A 16385-nucleotide genomic window follows, 5' to 3' on the forward strand; every position below is an offset into this window, starting at 1 on the left:
AGTCATCACACAGCATAAATAACGATCACTCTTACACTCTATTGCTTAAGAACTAATCATTTAAGAGTAAAATCTACTCAATTATTTTGCTATTTTTTCTGTTATCCACGATATCTACTAGAAATACACATGATTTCAAAATGCACACTTCTTTATTTTTCTCAGAGCAGTGTAATTTCCTTCAGATCAGAATGAAACAATGCAGCTTTTGGAGACAAGTCCTATTGAGAAAGAAGCTCACACAGAGTTATGTCTGTTAATTATCAAAAAGAAAGGAATATTTTATTTACGGAGAAGGAAGATATGCACATGGACATTGGAAACAAACTAATTAAAAAAGTTATGACATTTTTAAAGTTAATTATCTGACAAAGTTTCCATTATAAACTCACGACTCAAGAACCAACAACAAATCCATAACCTAGCACACACGCCAGGTGCTCAGGTCTGGTGAGCTTTGCTGCAGAGATGAGGGAGTTTGAAAGGAGCAGAGCAATGAATCATTAGCAGCTACTACCCTATGATACGTGTGGTGTGTACTGGCTAATGAAGATAGAGGGCACAATCCAACCGAGACTTTTTTATAGGGGAGTTGGATCTACCTGGTATTGCCTGCCTTGAAGAGTATAATACAAGTTCAGAAAAAGATTTCAAAGGCAAGGGGTAGTGCTGAAAAACATTTTGAGGTTCATGATAAGGAGAAGATTTACATAGCTTCAGTGGGTAACAGAGGCCTCCTGAGGTTTTCATTCATGTATAGTAGTTACACATAATGTTATTCAATTGCATTTCTGACTCAGCCTCTTTCTGGTGAATCTTGTCCCCTTTTCCTTCAGTTCAGTTAACTTAGTTACTCAATGTTATTGTCATGTCCTCTCTCTTTTATGTGGGAGCACACACTGCACAGCCTTCTATCATCAATGTACTCTGAACGCAGAACAGAAGTGCTGGCGCTACAAAAGAAAGTAAAAAATATCAACTCCATAAACAAGCCTTTCTCCATAAACTTACCATTAAAATGCGTCTGTAGCTGTCTCTGTCGATGCCCCAGAGCTTGAGATCTGTCTTGGCCTTGACGGTGGCAGCCCGGGGTGTTCCATAGATCAATGCCAGTTCCCCAAAGCTGCCTCCTTCTCCGATGCTGGTGACCCACTCTCCGTTGACATAAACCTACCACAGCACAAGACAAGTTTGGGGACTTGCAGTTTTCCTCCTACTGCCAGTTACCTAAAAAGCAATTAGTAATTTCCTTTCTAATCGTCAATGCTGGAGACACAGAAGGAAAACAAGAGTGTAACAGTTTCCGCAGTTAGTCCCCAAAGAGGGCAACAACCTGCTTTGTGGACAGAATTTCAAGTTGTCTTGCTTCGGTACAATGACTGTATTTACCCTCTAAGTTTTCAGCTCCCATGGTTAACTGGCATCATGTTTTTCCTCTTGTGTTTAAGGCTCAGACAGCCAGCATGCAGAACTGTCACAACTCTGGCTTTTTATTAACACTGTCAAACTTGAAAAGAAGGAGATTTGTTGATATGTGTAACGAGGTTTGCTGAAAAGCACCATGGCCATGAAATGAAAAACAGTCAAAAGAGGGAAACATCTTTTGAAAAGGAAGATTTTTTTTCTTCCCTAAGCCTCCAATAATAATTTAAATATAATGATTGAGATCTCTTTCTACCTTAGTGAAAACTACTAAGTGTTTTGGACTTGAAAAGCTATATATAGAATTACCCTCTGTCTTTAACATCACCTCTACAGAACTTATGAAGCAGTATCTGACCTGCAGCATATATAGACAACATATCCTTTCGAAACACGCTTTGGGTCGATACCACTATCACAGTATTTTTCCAGGATGATGTCTAATTTGAGAAAAATTCCTACACTTCAGTGCTGTGTAAAACCTTCAGTGGAGAAAGGGGGACTCATGCAGGTGCTTTCCACTGCATTTTCCTCACTATTCATGGACAATACAGCTCATGAGCCATAATAGTGTATTCAAAGACTGGTATGGATTGTGTATTCTGCAGTTTGCTTGTAGGCTTGCTGCTATAAACCTACACAATAAACCCTTTTCATTCTGTTAATGTGTCTGTGAGTTTAGAGAGTAGGAAGAGCTGTGTGCATTTACCCAGTGCAGAATATATCCCAATCTGTTACAGACCAATAACAGCAGAAATCAACCAGAATGATTTTCATTTGTTTGGAAGCTCTGTGAAGAAAAATACTATAAAGAAAATACACAGGTATTCTCATCCTAAGCAGAAACCTATTACCAATTACTGAGTAACAGACTAGCACTTCTTAAAAATACATGAATTAGAGCTGTGTTCAAGCTGGGCATGAGAAAAGACAGTGACCAAAATAAATGAACTGGGGTCAAAATTCAACAAACTGTCAGTATTAATTTTACTTCTATCTTCATTTTATGATGAAAAGGTGTATTACAAACTACAGCTGGAATCAATCCCAATTTATCTTAGCAATATTCAATTAAGATCTGATCCAGCTTCTACTGAGGTCAATGTAATGCTGGTTCAGTAGGAGATGAATGAGGCAACGGAGCAGTTCAGCTGATCAAGAGACCTCTTGGGTATCAGCTGAAAAAAAGCAGTATTAGCATCACTGCTGAACTCCAGGCAGTGTTGTGGCTTTTGGTGTTCCTGGAGCGTCTGGGGATCAAGGGGCTAAAATTAAGGGTAAAAATAATCCCAAACAGGCAGGTGGTAGCAGACTGCCAAGAAAGAGCTCAAGCCACAAAAGCTATAGCTTCATTTCTTCACCATGACAGAATGAATGTCACATTGGAGAATATCACACAAGAAAATAACAACGGCATTTCCTTTCAAACTTTCACACTCACCACAGAAAGAAAATCTCACAGAACACTGAATCTACTTCTGATTCTCCTCATGATAAAAAAAATGAAAGCAAAAAAAGAACTTTTAAAAAAGCCAGACAAACCCAAGCACTTTCCTGGTGAAAAAAGTAGGTAATACCGTGGCTCCTGGATCTATTTCTGTGAGACAAGCAGGAGAAATGGATGAATAAAATCTGGATTCTGAAAGGCTTGTAACACAGTGACAATGTATGAAAATTTTAAAACTCAGTTAATCCATTGCAAAATTGTCCAGATGTCTATTTGAAAGCAGGGATAGCCCCTTTCTGTAGGGATTTCACTGGATGGAGTCAGGGTTTGCTACGGTACAGTAGTTCCTGTCCTCAGGGGGTGATGTGGAAAATCTAATAATTCAGATAAGTTTTGGACCACCATCGCGTCCTTGACTCTTTTTCAGCACAACAAAAATACACCTGTTTCTATATCCTCTTTTCTTGAAAAGCACAGGTTTTGTTATTGCAGAAGGGTCTGAATTATAAGTGGGAAACAAATTATTCCAACACATACTTTTTTAAGCAATATGGTGACATTTCTTTTAAAGCAGTATTCATGATAAGACTACAGCCCAGAGAGCGTCATTATGCTGGTAAAACTCAAGGTAGAGCAAGTGAAGGATGGACATTTACTGTTGCACAGTCATTAAAAAGAGAGGCTCCTACTAAACTGCTCTAAGACTTCTTTCATTTTGCTGTCGTACTTGACTAGACTCCCCAAAACATGTTTGACATCTCTTCTGTAAGCAGTTTATGCAAACAGCCATTCCTCCACCCTAAGGGTGTCAGGTTTAAAGGACTCAGAGGTGAAACCAAATCACTGATCTGACAGGCTTTGGGCGCAGCATTCACTCCCCCAATAAAAATGACATTTCCAATATCAATCTCCAAAAGAGAAAACGTCTTGAGAGCAAGTGTTGTTTTCTAGGGGGAAAACCATTGCACTTCATTCTCTGAAAAGGCCTAAGTCAACTTTTGTCTTCATTATGAAGTTAAAGTACATTGACGGCACATTAAAAAGCCATTTTGCCCTTTAACAGAGTTCAGCTCCACTATGAATCCCTTTAAAATAGGTTTTATAAAAAGAAGTAGAAAGGAAAGTAGCTCTGTTTGTAAGGTGTGGGAAGTAAAGCTATTTTAGGCTCAGAACTGCTTATGAAAGCCAATGTTATATGGCAGCAGCTCAGATGATCTCCTTCTTTATCCTAGAAAATGCTGGGCTGAAGTTTTGGCTCAGGCAGTTTTAGGCATTTGTGAACTCTCAGCAAAGTGGTGAGTACATAAGTGAACTATTCCTAATTGTTACTTAACCTGCCGACCACAGCTCTGTAAGAGCTGGAACCTATTTCTTTCGTGCAGCTGAAGAGGAATGTAGAACTGCAGATGCCCAAATATGACCAAGCCATCAGGACCACCTACTTTCCACAGATCAAAAGTACTTCAGATTTCTATTGTTTTCTAGCATGTAGTACGAGCCCTGCAATTTTTGTGGGCTTGAAAATCACACAACTTGGTTCATTTCGTTATTTTGGGGGGAGGCAAATGGGAAAAATGTCCTGTGAACATTAGCAGTTCCTTTCTTTATGGACTGCAATATACATAGGCACTAACTGGGAGAGAAAATGCAATGAGTCACACAATGCTCAATGCAACAGGAATGCCGCTTGGCCTCGCTCATCTCGGTGTTGTCTAGAGAAGCAGAAAGTAACCTTACCAGGAGCAGTAATATATCCACTTTACTTTGAAGGTGTGATAAGAACATCTATCTATGAGCTTCATTGGAGTGAATTTACCTTGAATTTTGTATTGCCGATTTCAAGTTAACTTTAAGCTTTTGGGTTGTTTGGGGTTTTTTGCTGCCACTTTGTGATCTATGTGGACAATCTAATTTGTTCCAGGCATTGCAACTTTTAGATCTTAAATTCCCTCCCTCGGATCTGTTTGTAATAATTTGTGCTTTGTGTCTTGTCAAGCCTTAATATTTGTTATCCAAAAATGACGATGAGGTTTATTTATTCTTGGAAAAATAAGCAAGCCTGAGACATGAAGGGTATTTATATGTGGGTAGTTTTCTCAAATAAAGCTAGTGCTTTATTTGTAAGATGAATTTGCTTTTCTTAAATATAAATACATGAACTTGGAGACTGCCTTGAGAATCCTTGAAAATTCAAGCTGAAAGCCTCCAAACTTTAAAATGTCCTGTTTCAAATTTCAAAAAGCATCCTTCTGAAATTAGAAAGATCATTAATGCTGGGAGAATTTAAACCAAAAGCAATCTATGAAATCTAACCATAAAATATAACTATTTTTAAAATCCAACAGTATTGTCATATAAACCACCATTTAATTTTCATTTTTGTATACACAAATTAGACAGTTTGTAGATATGAATAAAGGCTTCAAGAAGATTTGACCTACAATCAAAAGATAATCTTATCTATTGTCCACAATATTCAAGTATAGCTCCACATACAGATTTATACAGTAAATACAGAACCTATTTAGAGAAAATACTGAAAAGTTTTCTTATTGATTTTCACCATACTACAGTTTGGCTGCTGTTGTTTTACAAGAAGAAAACCTGAGAATGACTGTAGAGAAAGTTGCTGTGACATTAAATGGAATAGGAAGTTGTTGAGTCTAAAAAAAAACTACATCTGTTTTAAAAGGGTAGTTGAAGGTGCTTTTTAAAGTAAAAAATGTGAGGTAGTAAGATTAAAATAATAAACAGGAAGTCATTTTTATATTTAGAAATATGGATTAGAGATTTTTGCAAGACATACTTTAGCAGGTACTTTCAAGATCTTTACTGGAAACTATAATTTAAGCTCTGCCAGCTACTTTTTGGCATACATTCACATTTGTCTGAGCAGAAAAGCTTCCGGTAGACAATTGACCTCTAAGACTTCAAACTTCATGCCATCCTCTGCCTAGTAGAAACTTCACCCATCTGCAAGAACAGGTCATAAGTTAACAATTCTCATCAACCCTGAGGTGCTAATGAGGAAGACTGTGACTGATAATGCTATAATGTCCTTTCCCATCCAATGCCAGCTTTGGTCAAAGTACACCTGGTTTGTAGGATACAGTAAGAGAGGAAAAGCCAGGTTCTCCAAGACCCACCTCTTACTGATTTCTAAATCTTTTTTTATATATGAAAATTTGTGCCCTTCTCCCTTTGCCCACAGTCTTCTTGGATGTCCATAGTAACACCAAGAAGGAAATGAACAGATACTTTATTCTATGCTAATGAGGCTTATTTATAGCCTAAGAAAGTGTAAGAGTTGACGATAAAGTACTATATTTAAAAATGTTTTATTGTACTCTAATTTGACTCAGGTTATTTTAAAGGGAAAATATTAGAATGCCCTTACTTACTCTTTGGGGTGCCTATGCCAAAACAGCAAATTACTTTTAAATATCGCATTTTTTTAAACTCAAAATACCACATACTGATTTTATTATTCTGGTTTTGTTGGTGGTTTATATTTGGTTTTGGTTGCTTGGTTGATAGATTTATTTTTTTTTTTCAGTTTTGCCATGACTTTATTCCAGGGGTTGGGAATTTTATGGTGGCAACATCCTTTATGTGTATCTTTGTGTGTGTATGGAAAACCTGGGTGCTTATCAGTCATGATGTATTCAGAGTACATTGCTCCTTGAATCCACCAATCCGGAATATCTACCACTCCTGTGAAGATCAGGGAAATGATGAAGATAGCCTGGCCAGGGGTTAAGAGTCTCCATGCGTATGCCAAGACCAGCTGAAGTAGGCAGAAAATGGCTTGAGGCTTTAAGTCTCAGGGTCAATTGTCTACTCTCCAAGTCGCTTTTTTTCTTGAGGAAGGGTGGAAGCATGCCAAAAAAGTATCTGGCAAGGCTTAAATGAACTGCAGCTCGCTTACTAGCGGCCTGGATTTTCTTCAGACAATAAGGATTTTAGCACTGCTGCCGAGAAAATGGAAGAACTCTTTTCTTGGGATCACTAGACACAGTGTAATGGTGCACACCCATGGGGTCTGAGAGCTGCTGTCTTATACAGGAGCAAGTTACCCTGCATTAACTGCCCTGGCGCAGAATATACTCTGTGGGGGGAAAAGGGGCTCTCCTTGCTGCAGCTTCCCAGCAAAGGCAGTTAATGTAGGTAACTTCTGCAGCTACCTGGGTGTAGCTGCAAATTGGTCCTGGATGAACAGACGTTTCTTGTGCCTTCCACAATATCTTGCAAAGGAATTCAGCATGAGTTTTGGCTGAAGATGTGGGAAAACCTTAGGAAGAAGACAGCACCTAGCTGAGGGGATGGTGAGAAGAGCAGTAAGGTGCAGCAGGATGAAGGAATTGGGATGCTGAAGTGGGACAGCATGAGAGCTGGTCACGGAAGAGTTTTGCAAGACTTAAGAGGGTCAGGATCTTTGGTTGGCCCTGGAATAAGCTCAGTCCAAATGACATCTCTTAAGCCTTGGTAGGATGTATTTGTCCCACAGGTCATGTCAGAAAACTCTCCAGACGTGTGTCTGAGAAGTGTCAGAATGATACTATTGTGCATCTGTCCATTTTGATGTATCCTAGCAGCTATAGGCTGATTTTGGCAACTAGGGGAGCATGGATTGAGAATGCTTATGAAATCTACTCAAAGAAACCCAGTTATTTCATTCACTCCTTAAGAAATCTGCTGTTGCAAGTCTCAAAGACAAGGCAGGAAAAATTGTCTATCATCTTATACATAACTGACTGGAGGACTGCAAACTACTTGGAATACAAAAAAACCCCAACATTCTGCCTTCAACTCTAACAGCTTAAAACAAAGCTGTGCACTGTGCTCTTTCCCTAGCAAAACAGTGAGTTCCACTGAAGTCAAAAGAATTGCTCATTACAAATGTGCAATTGCTTAAAGAAGGACTGGTGCTTAGCTTGTCAAATCAAGGGTCTGCGATAAGATTTTAAAACATCTATACAGCTTAAGAGCCAACATGGAATTGCAATGCAGTGGCACTGAGGCCATTTAGTCACTGTGGCAGTTTACAAACTTTTACCCCAGATCCTGTCTCAGAAGCCTCACAGATCTCTGAATTGTTCTAGGAAATAGAAGATTATTCTGCAAAAGACTTTCATGATCTCAAAAAAACACCAATAAAAAATTATCTGTCTCTTCTTGGGCCATTTATGGTCAAGATTATTTATGAAAGGGTTTCAACTTTCCATAAAATCATGGAAAACCTCTGAAGTACAACTAACATGATTCAATAAAGGTGTTTCTGAGTAGATGTCAGGGTATACCTAGGAAGAGAACTATGATGCCATCTTACTGACAAGAGAACACAGGCACTGGTGCTCTAAACAAGTCCTTCTCAACATCTGACAAGCCATGACCACATTGGCCATTAGTGGCAACCACCAGTTACAGAAAATGCACAAACCATGATGTGCAATGGTTTTACAAGCAGAACAAAGCTGGAGGCCATGGACATTTATTTGCTGCATTTTGTCATTGCTTTGCAAGATCAATACATGCATATGGAAGATTATATTTTTTGCAATTAATTACAAGTGCTTTGCAGACTGCTTTCTGATGTCATCCAGTCCCCCACTATCCCAGAGCCAAATGCTGAAGAAAGCTTTCCTAAAGGTTTCAAGCAAGGACAAATTATTTTTAAAGAGGATTAATCTATAACTTCAACATATGTTTGTGGGTCTGATTCAAAGCCAGTGAACTCATTAAGCTCAGTATCAGGCCCTAACCAATTATTTTAAAACTAAATTTTAGCACTGTTCTATAAATATTGCTCTTTTATTTTCTGGCCCTGTGGATGTGGCAATGATTGCTATTGAGAGGTATGCCTGATAGGAACAGTGAGTCAGACGGATTTCCTGAGGAGCAACTTCCAGAGGCAGAGGCAGCATGTGAGGTTTCTCAATTCCCAACAATACCAATTAGATGGTCTCCTGACACAAACAGGCTGCTAAAAAAAATAACTTTCACTAAAATAACTGTATGCCTCCTGCCCGGATTTAAAATAAATCACTTTCTTCTTTAAATATGCCAAACAAAACTCATCTGGGCATCTGAAGAGCAACGTTGCTAATGAGCAAGCCTGTCCTATCGAACAACTGTGGATACGTTAAGATGTGTGTAGAAAAGTCAGTCAAATTAGGGACTTGCAGCAAAAGTGCAAAAGGCTGAGTTTCACATAGGATAAAAATGATAAGAGGTGAACAGATTTTTTGGAAGGCTGGTTCTGAAAGAACCTTCTTTTCAAAGAGTTGCTGATTAAACCACTGCATACTCCTGTAAACATTTTGTGGTCTAACAGATCACTTTACACTTACAATAATCCTTGCTTTATTAATATGCTGCATTGTTCATATATTTGGACCTAATTTTAAAAGCAAATGAAGGTTTATAGGATGAAACTCACTGCCTGAGGCTGTATCTCAATTTGGGAAAAAACAAATAACATATGAGCTAAGCTAACTGATTAAAGAAAATATTTTCCTTATGGTTGATCTGAACCCTCGGGTGCATTCCAGCATGGTGGCCTGCTCTGCCAAAGACCTCCAGGTGTGGTTAGGGTTCTGAAGATAATGTCATTTGCTTGGGTTTGATACCATGTTTTCCTGCTTGGAATGGACAAATAAGATAGGATGTAAAACACGCCAATTATAAAACTATGCATAAATGACTTAACAAAAGCAAAGTAATGAAATCAATCCTGTGAAATCTATTTCAAGAAGAAAGGAGACAGAACCACAGCACATGGCTAGATCAAGCTGTGTTCCAAAGCATACAATTTTCTTCTGAACCTTCAAAATAAATACTACACTGTAAGAGTTCACTTACATCCACCTCGCCTTGGTCAATCACATAGAAGTTGTCTCCTTCATCACCTGGAAGCAGAATACAGAAGGTGATTGTTTCCTGAAGGTCTGCTAAACTATTCAATAATTTCCTGTCTCCATATTTAATCCTGTACATATTTGCACAGGTTTGTACACCAGATTACTTACAGAGAGAAACATCCTTGCCTATTTGCCTTCATATATCAAAACATCACTACAATTTTTTCCTATTAGTATCTTTCAATTGCATTAATTTATCTCTCTCGATTGATTCAACACTTCATTCAGTGTAAACACACAAGAAGCTTTAATATAGCCTGAGGGTAATGAAGTCCTCCACAACATGCTGCAGGCACGCAGGTAAGTTGCCAAGTGCGATAACTACGATACAGCAAAATGAAGTGATGAATATTCCCAACAACCCTAAAATATTTTCCACCTCTAATTACTGTCAGCTAGCCTGTGCCACCCTTATGCATTCTGAGCTGTGGTTTACTTCCTGACTATCTTCAGTTAATGAATGAACATTTTAATTTGAAGTGCTATTTATCTACATTTAACTGTAGCAGAGACCCACCAGTGTGGTTTTGTAGGAGACCTCTGCACATGTAGCAAAAGACCTGCATCCATGAACGAATGATATAGCTGCACACTTGGATGCTTTCAGAATATGGTTATTCTTCCCATTAAGCAAAAAGGGTGAAACGTCAAATGGAGAGATGTGAATTGTACAACCTTAGCACACATATAAGGAAAAAAATGAGAGGAAGAATTACCCTGTTGTATGACGGTTTCTCCTGCGATGTGTGTGACGGGGAACATGGCATCAAATATGTCACTGGGAAAAAAAAGAAACATTTATTAATAAATCAGACATACTTCTTATCTAGCCAGTAGACCTTCATTGTTTCATTTAGCATTCATTAACAGATTTTGCAGAAATAGAAAAGGAAAATGTTAGTTGTAACTGGAAAATGAGCCCCTGCTTGGCAAGAAATCAAAATAACTAGTTAGGCACAAGCTATGGTTTAAAACTAAGCGAGACCATGATTCAGTGCATTCTATTTTGAAAGAACTCCTGAATTATATGCATATAGGCCACTTCTTATAGCACTGCACAAACTAGCCAGCCTGAGCATTTTACTGTCCAAGCAGACAGATTTCGGGTTTGCAGCTGCAATCGGTATGTGTCACAGCAGTAATTGCTAGATGCCTAAATGGGAGCTCTCCTCTTCTGAACATCTGGCCCCGCATTTACAGGCAAAACCTGTTCCACAATACAGAGCGCATTTGGAAAGGTAGATGGCTCTAAATTAATGTAGCATAAGAGCTGGCAAGAGATTGCACTCCCAGCGCTGAAGAGGCCGAACTCTGAAAATCTTAGTGAATTACTTGTGAGAAGAGAATTTGACCAATGCTACAGAAACACTGAAGCAGCAGAAGAGCCTTGTGCTCATTAATCATCGCTGAATTACACACCTTACTGTGGTCTCCAGCACACTGTCACATATCCTTAAAAGGCCAGGCAGAGCAGTGAGGACGGGAACACACCCTGCACCAACACTTTGGGCACACTGCCCAAATCCAGTCCTTTGTTTATTGAGGGAGACAGCAGGCTCCGTGGAGCCCAGGCTTCCTTTCCCCACATCAGATTTGGGGGAACTTATTTTCAGAAGCATGAACCGCACTGAGACGGGCCCTCCCCACCTCTCTTCCCCTTCCTATGCATCACTCTCCAGGGCTAAAGGAAATAGCTCCCCGACACAAACAAAAGGCAGCAAGGAAGAATTGTTAACTAGTCTCTTCCCTGGCCTGGTGTAGGAATGGTCCATCTAGGGACCACCAATGACAGCAAGGAGGTGAAACACTTCAGCCTGGAACGGAGCAAAGTCCTCACAATCACAACGAAGCCCAATTTACATGAAAATAGCCAGAAGATCAGCAAAGAAACCCATGCTACATTTCAATGCCTTATATGGGAAATGCATATTGTAAAATCCCATTATTAGCTTATTTCCTGTTCAACTGTTCCAGAATTTATTCAAGCTCAGTTCTAGGAAATGTTTCACTCCTAAGTTCAAATTGGTCATGTCTTTCCTCTTCAGCAGCCACAATTATTTTGCTCAGTACTGAAGTTCTGCATCAGCACCACTTGTAGAAGAATGAGGAGATTTCAAACCAAGCACTTCCTACTCCTCCACAGTACCTGCAAGAGATGCTTAGCCCGTGACCTATAATAAAATGATATATTTCACTCATGTTGTTTCGTCAGGCCTGCCTGTGCTATTCCTACTCACATTCAGGAATACCTCCACCATGGATAGAAAGCCTGCTCAGAGGTTCTAAGAAGAAACCTCTTTCTCACCTCATTCTGAGCACTAATGCAAAGACCTGTAATAAATTATTCCAAAGAGTATACAAACTGTATTCTTAAATCCACTAAACTAATTTTTAATCACCTTAAATGGGTTCAGCATTTCTCCAGTTAAAGGGATTTCTCTGTTGGCAGAAAGCATCTGTCTGGTGCAGGCTGTGGAGCTGGTCCCTGTACCAGCCCTCAGTGCCCTCTACCTAAAAGAAATGGAATCTGAGCTTCAGGTGGGATGGGGGAAACTACCATGATGGTAGGTGCTGAACTGGAACGAGACACCAAGGGACCTTATGTCAATGAGACAAGTCAAGCTGTTTGTTCTTCAGTAGCTCTTGGACCTGGAAACTCAGTATGCAGAGGCTCATTTGCCTCCCTGTGGTTTCCCCTTGGCTGTGCCTTGGCAGCTCACTGAACTTCAAGAACGGTCCTGCAGCCTGCAGATTTTCTTGAACGAAAAGGCACTCTGCATGGCAGAGAAGAAAGTCTTCAATGCGATACATCCAAAAATAGGTACAACACAGTGAATATCAATAACTAAACCAAAATGTCACTGAACAAACTTGGAAACTTTTTTTTTTTTAATAGAAATACAGAGGAAATAACTACCCACAGTTTTACCCTTTCACCTTTGTTTTAAGGCTGTATTTTATTTATAACTCAACAATTGACTGTACAAACAGTGCCCAATAAATTATGTATAGCACTGCACCCTTCTCCAAAATGTTCACATTTCTCTTCTACAACACCTTTTAGTTTTATCCAAAAAAGCCTCTTTAAAACTCATAGACTAGAACTTCCAGCTGACAGTATATTGAAGTTGAAGTCTATTAGCAGCAACAGCACTTTTACACTAATATTCTGCTGTGTAGCAGTATTAGTGTAAATATTCTAGCACCCCATATATGTTGTGTTTGAGCGAAGTCTTAATCTTATTAGACCAAGACTTTAATGAGACCTTTGAATGACATATCATCAAACATTAGTCTAAAATATGAACATATAGACACACAAGGTACCCAAGTCACAGTGATGTTAATTTACAAAGCAAAACAAGCGCCATCTTTGATAAATAAATATAAGTGACCAATAATATCATGGCTGTCACTGGAAACACACTGTCAGGATTTCTTTTCTACTAGGGACCTACTGTTCTTAATTGGTATGGTTAGGCCAAGGTCTCTTACAGTGATTATGAGCCAGAGTGTTTCTGCTTTTGGATGCTCAATTTGAGATTCACTAAATGGACTCAGATCTCAGATGATATGGATCAGCAGGCAGTTTCTCAACCTACAAGTGTGGCAGCCAAGAACTGGGACATTCAGAATACCACCAAAGAAAACCACCCTTCTAGAAATTATCATCTCCTAAAGTGCCAAATGCTTGATATCCCTGTATGAAATCTGGCTTTTGACTTCATTCTAAGTATAGAATCTGTTTGGAAATTTTTCTTACTGCCTTTATCCTCAGTGTCTGAAATAAGCACAAGAATGTCACAAGGATCAGTATACAAAAATACTTTGAAAATTTAAAAAATTTGTTCCTGACCCAAGCCAAAATCTGAAACCACAATAACCAGATGTATTTTCCACCTCCCCAATAAATGTCTGATGCTCCATATTCAGTTTCAGCCACGACTCTTAGGTCTATACTACACAGAGAAAACAAGCTTTAAATACTGAATAAGCTAAGTGGCACTTCCTAAAGGCAGAAACAATATGGCCAAGGTAAAAAATATGTCCTGTTGTTTTTTTTCCTGTACCATGTGCCTGTTTTATAAGACATTCAAACTCATTCTCTGACCATTACAGTAAAAATAAGCCCTTACAAATACACTGCTGCAACCATTTCACCACCAAGCAAAGATTGTACCTATGTTCTCCTACAGCTCTGCAAAAGCAGGCAACTGTATTTCTTGGGTTTGAAGGTTTTGCTAAATAATTAGGGCCAAACACACACATACGCATTCCTAACAACCAAAATTTCTTTCAAACATTTTTTTTTCCCAAGGTTTTATTCCAGCATAAACAGAAAGCCAGAAAATCAGTAGTTAAGTCTTCACCAAGTGTTGAACTACCATGATTTCATCTTCTGTCCGAGCTGCAGCACCAGAACACAGCAGTCTCTGTCTTCTGTCCCTGTACCAGCTATTTCACTGTTGACACTGACCATTCTAGCAATGCTGCGTGCTGAATTGGTACGGGAATGGTTTGGGGTTTTGCCAGGGTTTTCATGATTTGCTGTAAATGAGAACTGCTCAGAGGGATTTCCTTAATTTTGTTGAAAATGCATCATTTGCCCTGTTTTCAGATGACTCACTTAGGTAATGGAAGAAGAAGAAAACTGCACCAGTTCTGGTATTTCAGCTGTTGTTTCATGAGACTGCAACCAAGAGAGATGCACTGCACCTAGCATGTGGCAGGCACAGCATCAGTACTTGGAGGGCTCTTTCTCACCCTCTGCAGAGCCAAAGCCTTAGAGGCTCTGAAATTTTTTCACAGCTTCCCTACCTTACCTGGTTACTCAGGGCACTTGGAGTCAAACATTTATTCCAATCAGAAGGTATCAGGGGCAATTTCTGGCTTGGAAGTGTAGCTGTTGGTGGGACTGTAGGTATCTGAATATCTACATTTGGGTCAAATGGGAGACACTAGCAGGACATTACTAATTTTTTTCCAGGGGGATTTCTGCATATTTGATTCTTTGTAACCTTTTGATAGTGTCATTCAAAACCAAATTAGAAGATTGAGCAGCATAGAACATACAGAGAGAACTAGTCCAACAAAATTAAACCAAGAAATGTGTTTAGACATGAAATCTCTACCTATTCAATCAAAAAATACCATCTGTCTTCTTAGGGAATATCAAAATTTAAAAGAGATGTTTTTTAAAAGGCCAAAGATATCAAAGGCTTGAGGCAAGTTTTAACACATGAAGTGTCTTCCATGAGTGTTTTGGAGAATTGCAAACAACTGCGAGCAGACCTGAAATCACAGGGGCTGATCCTCTGCTGCCTGTCATCTGTCACAATTCTGGCCACCTCTTTGGGTTGAGCCAATTCCCTTTTCATGCAAAGAAGGAAAATTCCACTGGAATAGATGAGACTGCAGCCATTTAGACAAGCAAAGAGTCAATCACAGTGATTGCAAAATAAACATGATGAAACACTTTGCTGATTTAATTCAGTAGCATTTTATAGACCCCTTTTGCCAAGATGCAAATGCCTGTGCTACGAGGAAGCCAGTAGAAAGGCCAGGGCCAAGGAGTTCTCTTTCTCACAAGAAGGAGTGATAAAAATAAATCATCTCATCTGCTTTTACACCTGCTTGCAGTCAACACAGAATACAAGAAAGACAAGAAAATAATGTGCACTGTAGGTAATACAGCACTGGCAATGGGTAACTGAGAATGAGCTTGTTAAAACAAAGCGAGAGAAGGAGGATTCCAAGCACTTTCAGAACCAGACCATGGCAATGGCCAAAATAGGGAAACTATGTAAGACAATTTATCAGTTTCACAATCAGATTTCTTTCCAGCCCTTGCTCTGCTGAATGCATTGCAGGAAAGGAAAAATGGAAGAGACAAAATGTATACGTGTTAGGCAAAAATGGAAAATCCTCGCTATACCTGCAGGTTATAATTTGTCAAGAGTTCAATCAGAATAATGTCATTGCGCAGGCAGACTCAGAAAGCCTTCAGTGTGTGTGCTACACAGAGTTATTTCTTCCTTTGCTATCTCTCTAGCAAAACAAAGCAAACCCTGTATTGTTGAGGATAGCTTTAAAAGATATGTAGCTGCTCTGGCATAATTCAACAGAAGACACACAAGATTTCCTCGGAGTGAGGCTGCCCTGGCAGGAGGATTCCAGGATTTTAAACCTTTCCTACTTACATACCTTTAAAGTTTAGTAAACAGAGTTGATAATAACTCCACCTTTCTTTAGCTGTAGCTCTTTTATCTGGGTACTATTTTAAGAATTCTAAAGTTGGGGGTTCTCTTCTTGTCTGTGTCTAAGAATTTCTTATGATTCATTTCCTGAAAAGATAACAACTTTCTAGCAATCATTCTAACAACTGCTTCTCCTGCCCTGTAAGAATTAACAGCACAGAATTTAAACCTTCTGTGTAATGAAGGAATAAATTCAATACGTTACCACTGAACAAAATGCAAGGGTCGATGCTATGTGTAAGTATAAGGCTTCAATCCATACTGCCTGTTCCTAGGAACACCACAAGTCCTTGCTGATGTGTAATACTGAAATCACTCAGAAACTATTATTATTATTTA

General features: G+C 39.1%; 1 protein-coding gene across 3 annotated transcripts in view; it reads right to left on the reverse strand.

Moving 5' to 3' along the window:
• The window catches only part of PRKAR1B (protein kinase cAMP-dependent type I regulatory subunit beta), a 102552-nt gene that overhangs the window by 32110 nt on the left and 54057 nt on the right, over positions 1-16385 (reverse strand). For all 3 annotated transcript variants that reach the window (XM_030482564.1, XM_030482563.1, XM_030482565.1), the window contains exons 5-7: positions 10506-10567; positions 9731-9777; positions 1012-1170 (exon numbers count right to left, since the gene is read on the reverse strand). In XM_030482564.1, the coding sequence (XP_030338424.1) occupies positions 1012-1170; positions 9731-9777; positions 10506-10567 (268 nt within the window). The remainder of the gene's footprint in view (positions 1-1011; positions 1171-9730; positions 9778-10505; positions 10568-16385) is intronic.

Source organism: Strigops habroptila, chromosome 4 (genome assembly GCF_004027225.2).
Source record: "Strigops habroptila isolate Jane chromosome 4, bStrHab1.2.pri, whole genome shotgun sequence".
Lineage (NCBI taxonomy): Eukaryota > Metazoa > Chordata > Aves > Psittaciformes > Psittacidae > Strigops > Strigops habroptila.